This window comes from Miniopterus natalensis, chromosome 19 (assembly GCF_054644295.1).
Source record: "Miniopterus natalensis isolate mMinNat1 chromosome 19, mMinNat1.hap1, whole genome shotgun sequence".
Taxonomy (NCBI): domain Eukaryota; kingdom Metazoa; phylum Chordata; class Mammalia; order Chiroptera; family Miniopteridae; genus Miniopterus; species Miniopterus natalensis.
The window spans coordinates 18,172,196-18,193,929 of NC_142099.1; the positions used below are offsets into that span (position 1 = coordinate 18,172,196).

Sequence of the window (21,734 nt, forward strand, 5' to 3'; positions counted from 1 at the left end):
TTCCAGTTGCTTCACATTTTCCCCAAATGTGGTGTCTGACATCTCAGTTTCAGCTATTCTGTTGGGTGTGTGAAGGTATCCATCCCCCTGTGGTTTCAGTTTGTTCTGTTCTACTGGTCCGTACATTCTTGCATCAATGTTACGCTCTTACTTCTTGTACGTTTTTGAGGCGTCTTAAAATCTGATAATGTAAGTTCTAAAACTTTGCGTGGGTTTTTTTTCCAGAATGTCTTGGCTGCTCTTGGTCCTTTTAATTTCCATTTCCATTTTATAATAAGCTTCAGTTTCCACTTGTGGGAAAAAAATCTGATGCAATTTTGATTGGGATTTCATTGAATCTATGTCAATTTGGGGAGAGATTTCTCTTTAGCATACTAGTCTCCTAATATGTTCTTTCAGTTACTTAGATCTCCTTTAATTTCTCTTAACATTTTATAGCTTTCGGTCAAAGGGGAGTTTAATTCTATCAAATGCCTTTCTGCACCTGAGATGTTCATATTATTTTCTCCTTTGTCCTGTCAATGTCTTGACTTTGATAAACTTTTAAATGCGAACCAATCTTACATACCTGGAAAAAAACAACTTGAAGGTGATGTATAATCCTTTGTCAATAATTTTGGAATCATTTTGTGGATATTTTAAGTAATTTTTTCACCTATGTTCATTAGACCTTGGCTCCCAATTTTCTTATATTTTACCATCTTATCAGGATTTATGATGAAGGCTAGATTTTACTTCCTAAAATAAGTTTCTTTTTTCTCCAGTTCTCTGGAATATTTTATGTAAGGTTGGTATTAATTTTAGCGGTATTCATCAGTGATGCTATTTAAACCTGGAGTTTTCTTTGAGGAAAAAAATTATCCTCTTTGCTTTCAAGGTTATAAAATAAATCTTGAGAGTATTTTTTAGTCAGTTTTTTTTCTTGGACTCACTCGCTCTGGGGCACCTTCATCCTCTGTCACCACCACTCTTGTCATTCACATGGGCAAGTTCACCTTCACTGAGCCCCTCTGGCTGGATACCTAGGCTCTGTCAAATGGCAGTGGCCTCAGCATTCCCACAGTCGGCTGTTTTTTGTGTACCTCTATTTACTTTTAATTCATATTTTTTTTCTGCACTGTCATCCTTGTTGGCAAATTCCCTCTTCAGATGATCTGGTTTTGTAAAATGTCATGGGGGTTTATCACTGGGAGACAAAGGGGCAACACAAATACACACTTTTCTGTCTCCACGTGAACTGATGACAGGGCACAGTGGCCAACCAGTGATAGACTTTGCGGGAAGTGCTAGAATTGGTCCCTGATTGTGATTCATTCTAGTAGTTTTTTGGTGGAATCTTTAGGGTTCTCTAGATACAGTTTCATGTCATCTGCAAATAATGATGGTTTTGCTTCTTTCTTTCCAATTTGGATGCCTTTTATTTCTTCTTCTCTGGTTGCTGTGGCTGGGACTTCCAGTACTAGGTTGAGTAAGAGCAGTGCAAGCGGACACCCGTCTTGTTCCTGATGTTAAGGGACATGCTTGTAGTTTTTGCCCATCGCCTGTCATGTTGGCTGTGTATTTCTATAACTTTGACTATGTGAATATGCCTGGTAGAGCATGTCCCCCTTCACTTTTTGCACGTTAAAAAAAATGCATTAGCTATTTATTATTTATGAACATTTATTTTCCATAGAAATTTTAGTGTAAGTCTTAGATCAATTCTTCCACCTTTTGAAGAACATACTGGTACATATGAGCTGAAAAAATCAAAGACTTGATTTTTATCAGGTGACATAATCACCTGATTTTTCTCCTTTGGTCTATCATTATGTTGAATCACATTGATAGATTTGTTTTATTTTTTTAGACATCAAATCATTTTTTGTCTTCATGAAGTGAACTTGTTTATGGTATATTTTAAATATATTCTTGGATTTTATTGGTTAACCTTTTATTTTGGATTTTTGCATTTGTAGTCTTATATGGAATTAGTATATGTCTTCCTTTTTTAAACATTTAGATTTTACAAGCCTTATAAAATTGGGCAGTTTCCCCTTTTTTTAATTTTCTGAAACCACCTGCACAAAATAGGAGGTATTTGTTCCTTCGAAGTTTGGCAAAACCCACCTGTAAAACCAACTGGGCCTGGGGCTTCTTTGAGAAAAGGTTTATGATTGTCATTTAAATGCCTTTGATTTTTATTAAAATATAATCAATTTTTTATTTCCAATTTTGGACTATTTGATATTCCCATAAAGTTATGAATTTCTTCCACACGTTCAAATTTAGTGCTGATAGTTGTTCACAATGTATTTTTATTATGTCTCATCTCTGTGTTAGCTATAGTTATAAATCTCTTTATATGTTTTTGAATTTCCTTTTTCTCTTTTTTTCCCTTGATTACTTGTGCCTGGGATTTCTTCAAAACTAACTTTCAGTTTTCTTTACTTCTTTTATCCTTCTAGTTCCCGAACTCACCGATTCCTATTCTCATTGTCATCACTTCTCTCCCTGTGTCCGGGACTGACGCCGCTGTTATTCATTAGCGTCTTGTGTTGAATCCTTGAATGATTTGTTTTCGTTGTTCTCTAATTTCCCCCCTCTAAGTACTACTTTGATTGTAGCCCATGAATGTTGACACAGTACTTTCATTGTCAATATGGCCTAAGTATTTTGAAATATCTCATAATTTCTTTTTAAAATCATGGGTTTTTAATAGCATTCTGTTTGTTTCTAGCACTGATTTTTCAGAGCATAACAACTTTGTTTTTGTGCCAACTGTGTGTCATTATGAGTGGTTTTTATTTTCCCTCTTCCTCTTGGCCCTACCTTTTAGTAGGATGCACTTAAATAGTGAGCCTGTGTTCATTCAGAAATTAAGGACCAGTTCGGATTAGAGACTTGTATTCTCTATTCATTGGTCAAAAAGTGTCTACCAATCTTAACGTTTTTCTCTCTCTAGTTTGTTTAAAATTATCCACAAAATCCTTTCCTCCATTCCTTGTTTCTTTTTTATTAGTGTTCTCTGTTTTTATTTTATCTGTTCATTTTTTTATTGTGCTCTCTTATATCTTTTCAACTTTGGATTGCCGAAAAAAGTATTTCAGATAAACAGGGAGTAAATTTTAAGTGTAAATAAGTCCCACTCTATACTCAGGGCATGCTTATGCTAAAAAATTATTTGTTGTTGCTCTGATATTCAAATTTAAGTGGATATCCTTTTTGTTTTTGCTAAATCAGGCAACCTTTCTAATTCTTTTAAATTTAATCAGTCAGGTGTCAGTCCTCTATACAGAGGTGATTTCAACCATCCAGAAAAATGTACTGATTTCATAATTTAGCAAAAAAAGAGCTCATGTGTGGAAGGCACCACGTCCTATTGATACTTTGAATTTTTTTATTTTGTTCATAGGAAAGTTGACAAGACCCTTTGTTAGAGCCTATTTACTTTCGCATGAAATTCTAACAATATTAGTTTTCTGAATTTTCAATCTGTCACAGAAAAGGAGCAACAAATTAGTAGGCAATTTAGAAACTGAGAGGAAGCATGTACTCAGAGGAATGGTATTTTAAGCCCTGTTTTTGCCACTAACCAGCCAAGTGACCTTACATAAATCATATAACCTTCTTGAGCTCCAGTTTCCTTGTTTTTTTAAATTTATTTTTTTATTGAAAGTATTGCAGGTGTCCTTTTTTTCCCCCCACTGCCCCCTTCCACCCACACCCACACCCACACCCACACCCACACCTTCCCCACACTATTGTCTGCGTCCATGGGTTATGCATATATGCATATAAATTCTTTGGTTAATCTCTCCCCACCCACCCTCTGAGATTCATCAGTCTGCTCCGTGCTTCTATGTCACTGAATCTACTTTGTTCATCAGTTTATTTTGTTCGTTAGTTTCCACACATGAGTGAGGTCATGTGATGCTTGTCTTTCTCTGACTGGCTTATTTCTCTTAGCATAATGCTCTCCAGGCCCCTCATGCTGTCTCAAAGGGTAAGCAGTTGCCTTAGTTTTAAAATAAGGTGTTCGGACAAGACAATTTCTCCCAGGTCTGCATTTTATTTTAAGCTTGATGGTACATTTTAAAAAATGAGATAACACATATTATTAATAAAAGAAGCAGTCTTAGGCTATCAGATGCTAAGGGCAAAGGTAGTTATATCCATTGATGCCTTTAGAGCCTCCCATCTCACAGGGAGCTGGGACGGCCCTTCCGAATTGACCCCCCTGTGTACCGTTCACTCCTATCAAAAGGCCATCGGACATGGACTTCTGCCCTCTCCTCCCATTCTGGCTTTCTTCCTCTAAGGCCAGGGTCCAAGAACAGGCTGCTGTGCACTGAGTGCTCAGTCATGAAGGAGGGGGTCTGGGTGGCAGAGCACAGTATTCACTGAAGATTTGGTTTTATCTCTTTCTGATTCCCCTCTGAGCCCCACAAGCTTTTCTAACACAGAATCTCTGCATACAGCCCAAAATCACAGATGAGAAACTGTTCTTAGAAGGAACTGAGCCAATGAGTTGCTTTTGATCTGAAACCTCCCGCTGACTTGCCAAAGTGCAGGTTTTCTTTTTTTTCTCTTCTTTTTTCTTTTTAAAAATACGTTTTTATTGATTTCTGAGAGAGGAAGGGAGAGGGAGAGAGAGGTAGAAACATCAATGATGAGAGAGTCATTGATCGGCTGCCTCCTGCACACCCCCGACTGGAGATGGAGCCCGCAACCCGGGCATGCGCCCTGACCGGGAATCGAACCCCGATCGCCTGGATCCTAGGTCAACACTCAACCGCTGAGCCACGCCCGGCTGGACCCCAAAGCACATGTTTTCAAATGTCCCTCCTCGGATCGTGGTGGTTCCCTCTTCATTTCACAAAATGACTTCATGCTTCTGAAAAAAGAGCCACGTAAGCTCATGGTGTTCACAGCCTCGCTTGTACTGTGAAGGAACAACACAGGAAATCACCTGGGTTTTGACCAAGAGAGACAGGGCCTTGGGCACAGGAAGGAAGTCAAGCCAGGTTCACCATTCCCGCCCATTCTCACTCACATCCTCCAGTTTGGAGACCACCAGGACAGCTCAGTGGCAAGAGGCTAGTTGCCTCACACCTTTCCTTCACCTGTTAGACGTGGACTTGGGGTGAAAGCCCTGAAACTTTGAGAGTTAATCTCTCCCTTGTCTAATTTCTGAGATCTACACAGACAGCAATGTTATGAGGGAGATCCATATAAAATTTCCAATATTGGATCATTTTTCACCACACAAAAGGCATATGGTTCAACCACTAATGCGAAAGTTTTTAATCTAATTTCTTTTGACCACCTCCCTCCCAAATGGACTGCTAATGGCTTTTTAAAGGGTTTTCTTAGCTCCCTGAAATTTTACGAAGCTTTTACACCTAAATGTTTGTGTGACTTCATTTTTGGAGGGAGAGAGGGCACAAATGTCAACTCATTTTCTAAGGAATCTGTGATTTCCTGCTCGCCCCGAACTAAGAACCATTTGCCAGTCAAAAGAACACAGAACAAAACTGGAAAACCTAAATTCCTGCCTCTCTAGCATTTAGCTAGACGAAGTCACTTAAGCTGTCAGGATCCTGCTTTCCCCACTTCTATAATGTAACCTTTGTATTCTGGGGGTATTAGAGAACAAAAGTCTCAAATAGGAGTAGAAACTCAGCCTGATGGAGGCTCTGGCACAGCATGGGATCTCTCCTGGCAAACTGTCAAGTGCGACACAGCCAGATGGAGTGTCCGCCCACCTTCTCCTGCTCAAGGGCCTCCCCTTTCTCTCTGGGATCAAGAAGTGCCATAGATGAGTGACGATGGAAAGGCACAGAAAAAATAGCAACCCAGTAACTAACCAAAAGCATCTTAAAACCTCAGAGAAGATTCTTCTCAAGCTTGTGGTGTAGTCTCAGGGTCTGCTCTCCTGTGACCACCGCAGAGGATGACCTGGAAATTGAAATGCTTGGCTTGGGAGTATATTAAATGTGTCTACCCAGCAGACACATTGAAGACGGGTTTCTTAAGCCCAAACAGTTGCGTGCTAGGGAAGCATTCTTTCAGCCTTACCCTCACCAGTGGCCAGAAGTTAGATCCAGTAGTTAACATGCAGGTTTTGGATGAAAAAAGCAGCTGAGTGAGTGGGACTGGTTTTCTACTTCTGTCTGTCACTGTCTGTCTCTCTCCATCCATCCATCCAATCTATGTTTTCTCTATTTCAAAGTATTTTGCAATGGCTTCACTGAGCTAATTTCACTGGCAGTCCCTCTATCTTGAGACCATTCCTCAGTCCTGAGAATCACTCATTCTTATAAAAGATCTTACCTTCTTTCTGATGTCTAGCTAAAGTTTTTCTTTCTCATGAGAGCCATGTTCAAATTCATTTTATATAACATGAATGCAACCTCCTTGTCAAAACAAACAATAAAACCTTACAGATAAAGCTACAATCCTTGTTGACATCTTAATATCTTGGTTTTTTTCTCTTGGGGCATGCCCAGTGCTCATTTCAGATCTGAGTAGTCCCCCTGGGGGTGCATCTGGAGTGCTTTGTAAGGAAGGGGGTGAAGCCAGCTGTTCAGACAATTCACTTGGGGGGAGGATTAGAGGGGTCTCACACTTTGGTAATACCAAAGGTGGCATGGAGGTAGAATTAGTAAAAGCTTCATGTGGCCAAATTTTCTGCTTCAGTCACTACCTATCTTTCATGTCTAGGGACATAAAATTCATTATTTATTTTATATGAAGTAAAAATAATCTGGACTATTATATATATTAAAATAGCTGTGAGTTGGCTGCAGAAAGAGCAACTTTTAAAAATACTGTCTCTGTTTGAATAAGGAATACACATCTAGTATTCTAATTATACTGTGAATTCTAGAAGTTTATCTATATGTAAAACAAAAGTAGGTTTTAAATAACTGTATATTGAAATGAATTTCCTGAGAAGTCTAATAAAAGTTACATATATGTATATATAATGTATACATATGTATACACATATGTATAATGTATTTTTCATACATTCCACTTATAAAGTAGAGATACATTCCAAACCAAGAGCCTCAAATATTGCCAGTTTCTATGGAAGTAGAACCTAGAGTGCCAACTCACATTTCTATAAGGACCAATTTAAAATAGTATGTATGAAATATTTAGTCTCTACAGTTAAGAAAATCACAATTCTCTAGATACCAAAATCTATGGATGTATGTTTCATTAAAAATTTTTATTTTTTACCCTTGTCTTCATGAAATGTAAACAGAATAAAAAAATTTTTTTTGAAATAAGAATTATTGAACTTTGAGTCCTTACTAGACAATAGGCACTGTCCTATGTGTTTTCAGATGAGTTCATCTCATCCTCGTAGTAGCCTCCCAAGGTTGGTAGTATGTCTGTTTCTTAGATGTGGGGAAGAGGAACCCTAGCCTCAGAGAGGAGAGATGATGGGTTGCTCAGATTTACCCAGTGAGTAAAGTGGGAACTAAGAGTCAAACCCAGGGCTCTGCCTGGCCAACCCCTCTCAAGAATGGTAAACCTACTTGCTGCCTTTGATCCCATTCAGAATGATTATGCAGATTCAAACGAACCTCTGATTTGGAGGCTCCAACAGTTGTTTGAGGGAGTTCATTCTTCCTTTGCTCTTGTTATGGGGCCTGTTTGGTGTTTAGATGAGAATGGAATTTGGTTCCCTCTTCTGTGTCGCTCTGAGAAGAAATACCCAAGAGCGGGCATCTTGTACCTTTATCAGGTCCTTGCCTTTCTTTGCTTTGTGTATCCCAGCATTCCTCTGCCTCTGTTTCCTTTGTAAGTCTCACCTGTGGTTTTCCTACTTAAGCCAGAGCCTGGAAATCCTGGCATAGCCACATCCCACAAATCCAGGCACAGAGACAGTGACACCAGGAGCCGGCCCCAGTGTTCAAAGGGATTGCTATTCAAAGACCCTTAGAGCAAGGAGGCGCATTTCTGGGAGATGTAAAGTGAGTTGGAGGTTTTAGGCACGGGCCCTCAGGACAGAGGAATCCACACTGTAAGACCTACCCCTACTAACTAGTTTCATATGGGTGGTGTCTGTTTGGGACCCCGACTGGAGGTGGAAAGACTGAGCTCTCCTGTCCCTCGTTGAAGCCACCCCACTCTTCAAGTCTGGGGCCTGTTAGGGTAAAGCCACCAGGTACTTGTTTAGACTCTGTCTGTTCCTGGCTTGGGAAGTGACCCAGAACTTTCTTCTAGCACTCAGGTCTCTGTTGTGGCGTGTGAGAAGGAAGTGGTGGTAGGTGTACCCAGGGGACTTTGATGTCTTTGCTGCTGGAGTTGAGGGCTTTGTGCGGGGCTGTTGGTTACCCTACCGTGTGTTTCATGTCTAGCCTTCACCCAGCGAGAGACAAAGGACCTCGTATTGCAAGCCATAACCTATGGGTCTGGATATTTCTTAAGTTATAAAGAAATATTTATTACTTCAAAGAGGGGAAATGAAAAAGGTGGGGGAAAGACACTGTAAAAAGAATGTGGCTGGTCTTTTTTTCAAAGGAGAGGAAGAAGGGAGACTTGTACTCCATCGACCACTGCAAATCATAAAATCCCCCTAATTAAGCCAGCAGTGCAAATGAGCACTATAAACACACCACCAAGACTCAGGAAAATTCAGCCTGCGGACAAAGAAGAATTCTTATTAACATGGAAAACATGTTTTACTTTTGAAAGGACGTCCCTGACATTTGATGTGGACCTTGCTTTTACTCCGAGGACAGTTTTCCTGGGGCTTCATCGCCCTCTGGGTCTGATGAAATGCTAGAGAAACGTACACAGGTTCTGATAATGTGACTCCCAGGTAACACCAGGGAAGGTGGGAATTTCTTCTCAGCAGAAATTAAGAGTAATGTTAAACACACAACACAATATATAGATCATGTATCACTGAAATCTATATAATCTTATTAGCTATTGTCACCCCAATAAATTCCATAATAAAAAAGAAGAAAAAGGTTTCTTAGTATGTCCCCCCTTTTTTGCTATACAAAAGGATATTTAATTGCCCTTTCACAGACTAAAAATATTCTGCAATCAGTAAACAAGTATCTTGAATATGTATATAATCCAAAGGGTAAGTAAACAGAATCCTATATAGAAATAAAAACTCACCTATGCAAATCTGAAAGAAAAGAATAATGTTGAGCTATAGGCAATAAAGCAAAACTAGAATGGCTGCCTCAAATGATTTCAGCAAAAAAACGAAGCTCTCCAGGTCATCCCCAATCACTAGGATGTTTTCTTTTATAGAAAAGGATTTCCAGGGACAAGACTTCCATAGTTTACTCTGAAAGTCTGTTTGATTGTTAATCAGCCTAACCATCTAGGAATATTCTTTATAAATAACCAGGTTTGTTTTTGTGACTCAGCGCTGGCTTATTTTTACAGCCAGGGGTAGGACATACATGCTTGGGACACCAGGAGACCCGCATAAGAATAAATAGTTGGCAGCTCCCAATCTCAGAAACAAGGGACTGCAATAACCCCTCCCCCATGTCACGGTTCCCGTGCTGACTGGGAGGTTCTGATAACAGTGTCCCGGGAAGTGGGGGGTGAGGAGGGCTAATTAGCTGTGCTGATTCAGAGCAAAACATCAGCTCGGTGACCATCTTGTCCACCTCTCTCACTTTGAGGACAAGAAAGTATTGGTTGGCCATGTGCTGCCTTATTGTTTCCAGCAATGGTCTCTTTGAGTGATCTTTTTGAGACACTTAAAGAAAGACTGGTTCAAGCAAACAAGAAACAGTTGAAGTAAAAAGTGTCAGAAAAAGATGGGAAGCTCAGTAGCTGAAAGGTGTCTTCATTCCACCTAATTTTATTTAACTCTTGGTGTGACCATGGACATCTTATGTGCCTACTTGGTCTTCTCCTCATTTGTAAGGGAGAAGGGAGCTCGTAGTTAACGCGTCTTGATGGCCCAATGGAGGCAACGGCTCACACTTGTATGTGCTTCTGCCTAGGTGTCTTTCAGTAGGCCAGGCGTGGCCGCGGCAGTTTTTATTTTCTTGACGTCTGATGGCCTGGTATCTGGGAAACGACAGCGGCCAACAGTGACCGTCCACCTGACCGATGTCAATGGAAACAACCACTCTCTTGGTGAGTCTGACAACAGGGCTTCTAGAGGACAGCCCCTTAGACCAGGAGTCAGCTCCATGCCCGTCTCTGATATTGTGGAACCTTGTGTGTGTCACACAGCTACTGAGAGGTTAAAATGAATACTAGATATGGGAAAATGATGCTACACCAGTGATTTTCAACCATTTTCATCTCACGGCACACCTAAACTAATTACTAAAGTTCTGCGTCACACCAAAAAATATATTATTTGCCAATCTGACAAAAAAAAATAGGTATAAATTTGATTCATTTACACCGGATGGCTATTGTGTTGGCTGTGCCAGTTTTTTCACTTGACAATCTAAGGGAAAAGAGTCAGGTATCGCATGTTTTACAGTTCTTGTGGCACACTGGTTGAAAATCGCTGTGCTACCTGAATGGCTTAAAATATGATCCATGTCCTTATTTCTTGTCAGGAACCTATGAACTGTCATGCCAGCATAACCCACTGGTTGTCAATGTGACTCGTCACCCAAATGTCCTCTCCCACTGTACCGCCTCCGTGCTGTTGAATTTCTCATCCCCCGTGGTGGGCATCTCAGCGGTGGCTCTAAGGACAGCCTCCCACCTGAGTCCTTCAGTTCCCAACGACTGCGTCCCAGAGCACGAGGGGCAACATCATCAGGGACAGAGGTACAAAGTCCCCTTCCTCCCTCCCTCCCTCCCTCCCTCCCTCCCTCCCTCCCTCCCTCCCTCCCTCCCTCCCTTCCTTCCTTCCTTCCTTCCTTCCTTCCTTCCTTCCTTCCTTCCTTCCTTCCTTCCTTCCTTCCTTCCTTCCTTCCTCCCTTCCTTCCTTTTCCTGTGGCTGTGATGAACTGCCATTGTTTCCATATACAGCATTGTATATGCAGTGGGTGCTTAATCACTAACTATAAAATGTGCCTAAGAACTGCTAAAGAGACCTAAGAAGTTAGCAAAGAACCACTGGTAGAGGGCACATTTGGGTTTTATATTTTGTTTTTCATTCCTTAGCTGAGCATAATATTTAATGTAAATATTTAACATCTTTACAAGGTCTTAAAATCTTTTTTACATATAAAACCACTGCCTTAAAATTAATCTTGTTATATAAACTGCCAAAAATTCACAGCCAAAAAATCCAGTGTTCCCAAAGCAATCTATGTTTTTCCATTTGTTCCCGCCTGGACTGTATATAGCAAGTCTAACAATTAGTTTCTAAGCCATGTGATATAATCAATTAGAGTTACATATGGAAAGCAAGAATATGTTAGCTACACATGTCTTTCTGTGGGCATCTGTAGTTGTCATCATCTAGATAGAGGTTTCCTGGACTTCGGCAGCAGCTAGTGGAGGGACTGTAATAGTAGTGTTGGTGTACCCAAGGTTGGCCCTGATGGGGGAGCACACCAAACACAGTAATCTGTACTGTAGTTGGGCTGGACTCATTCTATGAATCATCTGATGAGTTAGGTGAGACACTAAGTAACAGGGTTTGGTCCCTCAAGGAGTGCGGTGTCAGGCCATTGGGATCCTAGCCACAGAGGCTGGGTGTCTAGGCCATGCTCCATCACCAAGGAGAAAGTCTGATACCACCAGCACAACCAACCTAGGTATACCAGAAACCCGGCCTTGGTAAGGACTAGGAGTAAACAGTACTAGTATAGTATCTTAGTTGTGTTCTGCTGTGTAGCAAATTATATCAAAATGTAGTGGCTTATCATGGTTTCTGTGGGCGAGGAATCTGGACCCACATCAGCTGGGTGCCTCTGGCTTAGAGTCTATTATGAGGTTTCCATCAAGCTGTTGGCCAAGGCTGCTGTAACCTCAAGGTTTGAGTGGAGCTGGAGAATTCACTTCCAAGCTCACTCATGTGGCTCTTGGCAGGCCTCAGGAGATCTGCATCCAAGTTCACTCACACAGGTGCTGACAGTGGGCATACTCACGTAGGCATGGCTCCATTCCTTGACACGTGGGCTTCTTCATGAGCTGCCCAAGTGTCCTTGTGACATGGCAACTAGTAATCTAAGAGACAAAAAGAGCCAGAGTGTTTGAGTGCGTGAGAGCCTGTCCAAAAGGGAAGCGACAGTCTTTTTATAATATCATGTTGGAAGTAACAACCCATTACTTCTGGTAGATAGTCTATCCCTTAGAAATGAGTCAATACTTCCAGCTCATACTCAAGGAGAGGAGTTTGCATCAGGGCATGGATCACTAGGGGCCACCTTAGAGGCCATCTACCCCATGCATTAATAGTGGTTTACATTCATTAAGTGCTAACTCTGTGCCAGGTATTGTTGCAAGTGCTCAGAAGGGAGAAACAGTAAGGGGTAGAGTCAGGATAATGCACATTGGAACATTAGCTGGTTTATCTGCAACTCTTAAGTCTTAGTGAACAAACATCTTCGACTATTAACACAAGAATGTAGACTATTAAAATAACATTGTTTACTAGAATGATTGCCTCTCATGTGTTTTCAAATTATTTTCTCTGCTGTCTCTACCTCTGGCCCCAAGCCACACAGAATTTCTTTCAGGTCCCTGAAACATGTGTTCTTGATGAACTTCTTTTCTTTGCACATAGTGTTCCTACTTTCTTGAATGCCTTCCAGTCCCTCTTCACTTCAACTCAGATTCACTGTCAAGATTCACCTTCTTCTGTGGAGTGTTGACAAACTCCCTCCCTGTTCCCATAGGGTCTCGTACACAACCCACACCCTACAAAAGCAGCTGTCACACTGGGTGGTAACTATTTATTTACTTGATGTCCCTTCCCACTAAACTCTGAGCTCCCTGCAGTGGGGATTCTGCTCAGTATCTCTCAGTACCTAGCAGGAGGATGGCACATAGTAGGGATCAGAAACTGTGTGTTGAGTGACAGTTACAGACTCTCTCTCAGTGCTCCATGGAACAGCACTGAACAAGTGAGCCAGAAAAGTAGAAGTCACAGCCTCTATAGACCCGAGGGACGAGAATTCTCACCGTTGGAGCTATGGCGTTTTCATAAAGAAGTTGATTAACTGTGATCACGGCTGCACTGCTGCTAGTTCTTCACCTATTTTCACTTGGCTCTGGGAGAAAAACAAGTTTCATATGCATGCATGCAAACCAGCAGAAATAAGATACAATTCTCCAGTGTACACAGAGTGTATCTGGAATGCATGAGCACTTCCAAACCACATGTGACTGACAGGAACCGTGCAAATTGGCTCTTCCTTCTTTGCCAGCAAATCAGTGCAATATAGTAAATTTTGATACACAGGGAACCTAATAGATCCCATTCAGTTGCTTTGTTAACAGGTTTAAAATCTGAACTCCTCCAGCCTCTCAAAGAGTAGAAGAGGTCTTCTTGCATCGTTGTATCAATCACAGTTGTAGATGTAGAAAGACTATAATATGAAACCCTCAAATTCTGGGCATAGGGAGAGGGATTCCTGGCTACCTCCTTCTTACCCCTTATGACCTGAATTCCATTAATACTAAAATGGGCAAGGGCGAGTTGACAGAGGCCTGGCAGTAGAAGATGTGTTATCCATTTTTGCATTTAACCAGTAATGACCAATGGCCCGTCTGTCCTACCACACTGCATCTTGAAACCAGCCTGACTGGCCCACAGAGCCTCCACTGAGAGCCAGTAGACCTAAGTCTGGCTCTCCAGTGACGTTCACGATCCTTGGCTGGGACCCACTGGCTTTGATCTCTCTCCTCATCTTGTTTCCCATTCTGCTAGGATGGCTACCCAGTTTATGACCTTTTGGGCTTAGCATTCTGATAATGAACCTCTCAGTCTTGAAAACCAAGTTAAGTGTTCCAGGTTTTGACCACCAATGCTCAATAAAATCTCAATTCATTCTTACTTTCCAGCTCTCTCCACTTTAGGGAAGGGCCCTGTGTAACATGCGACAGCATCCCATGAGTTAGAGTATCGGGTAGACCCCCAACCAATCCAGGACTGTGTTGATTACTTTGGAAAGTGGGAATCATCTTTTTGATCAATGCAGTGGGATTTGGAGTGTGTTCGAGATATAACCCAGACACTAGAAGGTTAATTTGCCTATGAGTGCATCTGCTTGCAAATAATCAGAACTCCTATGGTCTACTTTGGAAATTCACAAGGTCAAGCCTAGAAGAAGTCACTAATAGGAGAGAATCGCTGATGGGCATGTGGTTTCTCTTACAACAGAATTTTGTTCTTCCAGCCACATGAACCTAGTGGAAACACTGATTGTAACTTCTCTGACCCTACCTAATGGTGTGTCCATCAGATCCCGTGTTGAATCTCCTTTCCCAGGGCATGGACTCATGACAGTGGTTGAAACTTCTGGCTACTCATCTCTCTTCAGCATTTGCACTTTCCCTCTTACTGATTTTTCGTTCTACCTGCTCTACAAAAGGTTGGGAATGCAGGGTAACCTTCCAGACAATTGTACTTCTTTCCCTTTTTCCTTGTATTTTAAACAGTTTTGGTTTTTTATAATTTGATGTTAAATAATTGGGTATATAACTGCCCATGACTGTTTCTTCTTTATTAGGATGAAACCTCTTGCCAACCCTTTTGCCTGTTGAAATGCTTTTGTCTTTGTATTATACTTTGTCTGGGATTAAAATTTCCATCCTTGCTCTCCTTTTGTTTGTATTTGTTTGATAAATATTTGCCTTTCTTTTATTTTTAACCTTTCTCTGTCTTAACTGCCAATGAGCCCAGGGAACATTGCTTCATTGCACTGTTTACAAAGACAGTGGGATTTCGCTGTATAAAACTGCTCCAAGCTTTTATTCCGAAAATTTGTCCCATGGCCTCAAGCCTCTGGTATCCTTTAGGACTTTGTAGCATTTTCCCTAGGACATTTATGTCTCAGGGTCTAGTGGCATTTGCCAGTTCTCCCCCTCCCTTCTCCCATGCCACCCCACCCAATCCTTATATTCCCTGGCCTGAAGTCTTGAAACAGTAAAGAAAGGGTGGTACTGGTGAGGACTGATGAGTGGAGAACAGCACTGTGACCCTTGAAGAGCAGTGCCCAGTTTTCTGGTCTTTACCAGGGCCAGGGCGTGGCTCCATTCCTTATTTGCTCCCCCCCCCCCATTAAAAAAAATCCAAACTTTGGCTTCCAGTGATGTTTCTCAATTCAGCTCCCGTACATTTTGGAATCAGGAGGAAATCCTTGCAAATTCTAGCTGTCAGTCTTGGTTTTTGGTATGGATAAGAGTTTTCTTATGTTTCGATTTTGTTGGTATGTAAGCGGGAAGCAGGGAGAAATCACCCCATAGAATTCGTGTGAGAGTAACTGAGAGTGAGACGTGGAGCTTGTAGCACATTCTAACACCATGTGGGAACGCAGCCCGTGGCAGCTTCCACACAGTTCCCCCATCGTTACTTTTTACCACCCTCCCTTTACAAGGTGCGCCAGTAATCCGTGAATGTGTTGCTTCTCAACTCTCAGTCCGCTCTAGGCGCGCTCTTGTAACACTAGACCAGGACTGACACTTTGCCAGCTGGCAGGATGTTAAGTTTTGTCCGTAGAGGGTTCTGGAGAGACGGCAGGAGGAAGGGGCTTCTCTTTGTGGTCTCGGTGAGCTGTCTTCCCCTTTGCTGCTGTGATATGCTCCGCAGTGGTGTGGGGAACACTTACGGTCAAGGCCAGCAGCACCCACTTGGTGTTCCCAGGTGGCTCACTCCCAGCTCGCTCTTTAGCACCATCAGCCAAAGGTGAAAGCTCATTAGTTGTGGTCCCACTGTGTGTTAGGGACTACTAACATCCCATTTCCCATGCACAAGGAGATCTGTGTTGTACTCAGGCCCAAAGGCAGAGCCAGCTGGTTCCCAGATTCTGCCTTTGCGAATCTGTCTCCCGGCACCACTTTCGGTTCCATTCTGAGTCAGCCTGGATCCGGTCAGGGCACCGTAAATGGAATAGGGAACTAGTAACAGAGGAGGAACTACTTACCCCTTTCTGGGAATGACTCCCCAGAAAGCTTCAGCTGCACCCCAATAGCAGCTGGGGTAAGGAGAACCCTAATGGATAGGTGGCAGGTAAAGGGAGCAACCATTACCTTTAGATACCAGGGAAGAGCATCAAAGGAAGGAGCATGTGCAAGAGGCTCCCACCTGAGGCTGTGGAAGGATCTAAACGGAGAGAGTGGCGGTGGCACCCCGGATGGCAGGGAAGTTTGCTGAGGCTTCACTGGCTGGGGCTGGTGGCAATGCTGATCAGACCTCATGAGGAAGCTGTTTGTTGGACAGCTGCTATTAGGGTGAAGCTGAAGCTTTCTGGGGAGTCATTCACTGGGATACCTTTGAGACCCACTGGAAAGCCAGCTAGGGTGCTGGTGGGACTTGCTGAGACGTGCAGGGTGTCACTGAAACTTGTTAGGGGGTGAGTACCACTGGACTGAAGCTCTGCTGGACATCAAGTGAGGCAGGAGCAAGGAGAGGAAACCATGTAGGAATCCAGGAGAGATGCCCTTCCCTCTGCAGCGTCTCTCCAGTTCCGTCTAATGGGAAAACATGACATCATGTTAACTGGCGAAAGAGCAACATTTACATGGCTTATCTCTGGGCAACAAAGGGCAGATTTGGAAATGAGAGGCAGTAAGTTGATAACTGGCAGAAAAGGTCTTGTCAACCCAGGAGAAAACCCTTTTTCTCTCTACCTTTTATGTTTCAGGTAAGAGTTTTAAAAAGTTCCTAGCTTTAACAATAAGACCACTTTCCAATATATCTTCTAAGTAGATTGACCTCAGGAAAGGCACATTTCCTTTTTTAAATGTTTGACCTTACTTGAAGTCCAAGGCAAACATAAGGTATAAATAACTCATTGGCTTATTCAGTGTAAAGACACATTCTGATTGAGATGGAAAGCAAGTAATAAATACTCATAAATGTAAAACTGTAGTGGGTTCTGAGGTTTGCCTTCAACTATAGCTTATCAAAGCCAAATATTCTAACTGAAAATTGAGTGCAATACTAATCTTTTAAAATGAATATCTCTGAGGAAACCTAGGTTCTTTCTTTTCTCTCTTATTCTCACTCATACTTCCTCACTTTATAAAGTCATGCTTTGATCCCCTTTATCATTGTGGGTAATTAATAGTTGATCCATGTAACAACTTAGGTCTAATACACTGAGTGTGTGTGTATTGTATATACATTGCTGTATTTTACTTCAAGGAAAAGGTTTCTGAAAAAGTTTAAGGCAAATTGATTTGTGAAACTATATGGTGTGTGTGTGTGTGTGTGTTTATGTGTGGCTATGTATAGAAAGAGATGGACTATGCACCATTCAAAAATATTTACTAAGTGCCTACAGTTTTCCAGGAATCATTTTTCAGTTGAGGAAACTGAGACTCAGAGTACGCAAATTCACCTTATTTGAGATTAGCACAACTAAGACTAGAATCCAAGTAATTTGTTTTTAGTAAAGAAAGGTTTCATTTTATGAATGGAAGACTGTTTCAGAAATATACTCACTCATGCCTACTGTCCAAGAAACCCCACCACCCTCCCTCGCACTGTATTTGCATTGGGGTAACAAGGGTTTAACTGACCCTGGGATAAATAAAGAGCACCTATAGTTTAGATGTGTTTATGTAAATGGCATATTTATTTTGAGGAAACCCTGAAACCAAGGAATGTAGATGTGGGCTCCAAGTAATGCAGGTACGCTAGTGACCTTTGATGAAGTAGGTGAAAAAGGGTGGAATTAAAAACATACTTGGGACTTTGGGGAAAGTTCAGGAAATGAATTTCTAGATTAGAGCAATTTTATGGGCAGAATCGAGGGGATTCAGGGTCATTAGAAAAAGAGAAGCTTTGACCCAGCTCCAGTGGGGTCCTAGCCCAGACAAAAAAAAAAAAAAAAGAATATTGCTCCTCAGAAGAGAGAAAACCTGAGAAAAAATATTTCACTCTCTTGGAGATTAGAAGTGCAGGTAAGCCAGAAAGGGGACCTCACAGTTTTGAAGGCCTGGCTTATGTATTAGCTTTCTATTGCTGTGTAACACTACTAGTACATACTCATCAGCTTAAACCAACACACATTTATACTCGCAGTTCCTGAGGTCAAGATTTTAGACCAGGCTTAACTGGGTCCTGTGTAAGGTTACAATGAGGTGTGAGCCAGGACTGGGTTCTCATCTGAAGGCTCGAATGGGGAAGGTCACATGGTTGTTGGCACTTGGTTCTGAAAGGCTGATGGCCTCAGTTTCCTGCTGGGAGTGGCCCTGAGGCTTCCCTCAGTTCCTTGACACATGACCCTATCCACTGGCCACCTCTCACATGGCAGCTTGCTTCCTCAAAGCCAGCAAGAGAGAGAGTCTCTCAGCAAGAATACCCTTCAGTCTCAGGTGACTTAATCAGAAGTGACATTGTCCCCTTTGTCATATTCAGGTGCTTAGAAACAAGTCACTGGTCCTCCCCACACTCAAGTTGAGGGAATGACACAGGGTGTGGATTCTAGGAGGCAGGGGTCATGTTCAGTGCAATATGCTAGCTTGGGCTAGTTGAATGAGTGCACAGACCTTGGAGTTACAAGAGTCTAACCATGTGTGTCTTGTATCCTGACAGAGGCACACACTATACTTATGTAGTTTTAACTTACCACACAGCTTGGGCCACAAGGGACATGCAAGGAGCATGAGGCCAAAAGCAGGAGGGAAGAACAGTGATTCCAAGAGTAAGCTCTTTTCATCGACAACCCCCAGTCCTTGGTTGGTTAGATCATCTAAGCAGCCTTCTACTGGAGCATCCTCTCAGTTCTCCACTATCGAGCTATCCCACATCTGTTTCATGAAGGATCCTTTTCTGTATTTCATTCCCAAGTTCATTTTCCCCTTACTCCTAAGCCTGAGCCGCCTTCAGAGCTCCGCTCTCCGTGGCTCAGCAGATCCACCTTTTCGAGAAAAGCTTTCTCAGGCTAAAGGCATTTTTCATGGCACAGCACAGGGGTCCCATTGAAAGAGGGATCTGAAGAGGCAAGGCAGGTGGGGCGAGATAGCCTGAGCTGGCACACCCTACATGTTACCACAGTGCATAAATTGCAAATGGAAGATTATGAGTTATTGGTGAGATAGCTAATTGTTGGTTTTTCTCCAAGGATTATCTATTTTTCACAGTGCCTGCTTCAAGAAACAGAACTTGAATCACAGAGGCCACACAGAGAAAGCCTTTAGCCTGTGCCGTGCCACAAAAAATGCCTTTAGCCTGAGAAAGCTCTTCTCGAAAAGGTGAATCTGCTGACCAAGGAGACCCAGCCTGTATCACTGAGTCAAGTACAGAGGATTTCTTAGTCACTCTCCATTGTCACATGGAGAATTCACTGTAGACATGAGATTTTGGTTGGGGGCGGAAGGATGTGGTAGAAAGGAAAGCAACTGTCCCGTAGAACTTCCCTTCTATGACTTTTGGAATTCCAGAGAATTTTGGGGAGGGAGTGCCTGTGTTTGCCACTTGGGAGATGTTGGGACTCAGTTATGAAAACGTCTCTTCTGGGTTATGCTGCAGATGATGGGTAGGGCTGGGGCGAGATTGTAAGGCTTCTGAGCTCCGGTCTCAGCACTGGGGCCAAAGCACAGCTCAGCGCCTTGGCATTCCCGCCCCGCTGTAATCGGCGTGTGAATCTGGTCTTGGGAATGGGATCATTCCACCTCTATCACCCGCTGTTCAGCTTCATTATTCCCTGGAACCCTCATGCTGCTGCTTTACCGAAGCCCATTGTGCTTCAATGATTCGGAGTTCAGATTTGAAATGCCAGCACTTTCCTCCGCCTGGATTGGGCTCCTATACCCTGCCAGGCCTCTCCTTCCTGGCTTGTCCTATGTAGAACATTCAGATCGACCCACCTTCTAACAGCCTCACAAGGCGAAGGGCTCCTTCCTTCCTTTTGCTAGGGGATACCTGTGAAGACATTTTATTCTCTGGTTCCTCACCTTTTATTTTTAGGACAAGATTTCCTTTGCATGCTCTGGGATCACAGAGGTGGCCTCTCTGGCTGCCGGGAAAGGCACTGTAGAAATGAAACACGTGCCGCATTTCCACTCATTTGATTATCTCCCTCCCCAAAGCAGTTTAGCAATTTAGCATTGAATCTGTTTTTGTTTCTTAAGCAAGGAAAGAATTATAGCTGCTCAATTGTTCCCTAGGTTCCTTGCCCAACTCCCTCTTCCCAGAATGACTTGTCCATAAAATAGAGGGGAAGAAGGAGAATCCACTGAAGAGGATTCTGAGTGTCCCGGCCCATGATGGATGGCCTGGTGGATGACAAGTCTGCCTGGGGAGGCACATGAGCTGTCTGAGTCTTTTCAACTGTTTGCTCTCATGGGGTTATAGAGGAACAAAGAAAAGGTCATGGACATGATTCATTTAGGGGATTATTGGACTATGGCTAGACTAGTCTAGAAATAATCTTTATTAAAATGTCACCTTGTCTGACATGGCTCTTAGTGGGATGCATTCTGAGTGAGTGACAGCTTTGGGTGGAAAGCTAGGAACCGGCACAAACAGCTTAGGAAGACTTGGGGTTGGTGTCTACCTCTAAGGAATTGGCCGGTTTCAAAACAATGACTTTGAAACAATGACTTTCCAATGCCTTATCACAGTTTCTGAAATTAGGAAGAAGTATTTTCTTCAAGTCTGGACAATCTGTAGAGGTCTTTTTAAAATCACAGATAACTGTTTGAAAGAAGTAGAAATGTTTTAAGTCATTATCAATTATTTATACTAGGAGTATTCTCTTGTGGGCCTTTACAATTCAAAAACTCACCAGGGTCTTGCTGGGATACAACCTAGTGTGGGCATTGGGGAGTTTGGGGGCACAGGAGGAGCAGAGAAAGTAATGCTGGAAAGAGAGACGAGTTGAAAATGTCACCTGCTTTCCAATTTGCTCAGGTCTAGCCTATCCTTATAGTCTCTGCTCATGGCAGCTGGTGGAGAGAGCCCAGAAGACAAAAACAATATTTCTAGGGTTCTGTCACTTTGCCAGCCTGCCAAGTAGACAGACACTGTTAACAGATTTGACCGTAAGTTCTGGTTGGAACAACTCTTGGGCCACGTCTGGTTCTGTGTAGCCATAACCAAGGAGGCAGAGCAAGTGTAGTGATTGGGGTGGCAGCAGGCCCAGGGCCCAGACCCCTGCCTTTTGCTTTTGGCTACATCATCTAGTCTTACCACATGATTTTCAGATGGTCCTTTCCCTTCCCTGGGCCTCCATTTCTCCCTAAGCCAGTGAGCCACTGATGTTGCAAGGCCTGAAGTGCCAGGAAGAGCAAAAGAACAGAAGGGAGTCATCTTCCAAATCTGATGTCAATTGAGGACTGACAAATTCTGGGATTACAGGATGATGGGAACAACGCGAAGCTTCTGTAGGGGAGTCCAGAAACTTTACAGGGAAAGGAAGCCAAGGTGGGGAGGGATAGTCATGTGTTTTAGATTCTAGTTTATAGGTAAATTTCAAGTTCCTTTGAGATGTTGGCTTGCAAATCCTCAAGCTCTCAACTTACACATAGTTGATGTATAGCCACAGGGAAGCCACCTTCCTCTTCTTCCTGCCCCATAGGTACCGTTCTAGCAACGAGGCAGATAGAAGCACCTGCACATTCACTTTACTCACAGGGCTGTGCTGTTCCCTCCCTTAACTCCACCTTTC

The 21,734-nt window shown here is 42.7% G+C and overlaps 1 protein-coding gene across 1 annotated transcript in view; it reads left to right on the plus strand.

Moving 5' to 3' along the window:
- Positions 1–21,734, plus strand: part of PAPPA2 (pappalysin 2) — a 173,502-nt gene that overhangs the window by 83,127 nt on the left and 68,641 nt on the right. Inside the window, exons 12-13 of the mRNA XM_087828227.1 lie at positions 9,981–10,116; positions 10,554–10,770. Coding sequence (XP_087684353.1) covers positions 9,981–10,116; positions 10,554–10,770 — 353 coding nt within the window. The remainder of the gene's footprint in view (positions 1–9,980; positions 10,117–10,553; positions 10,771–21,734) is intronic.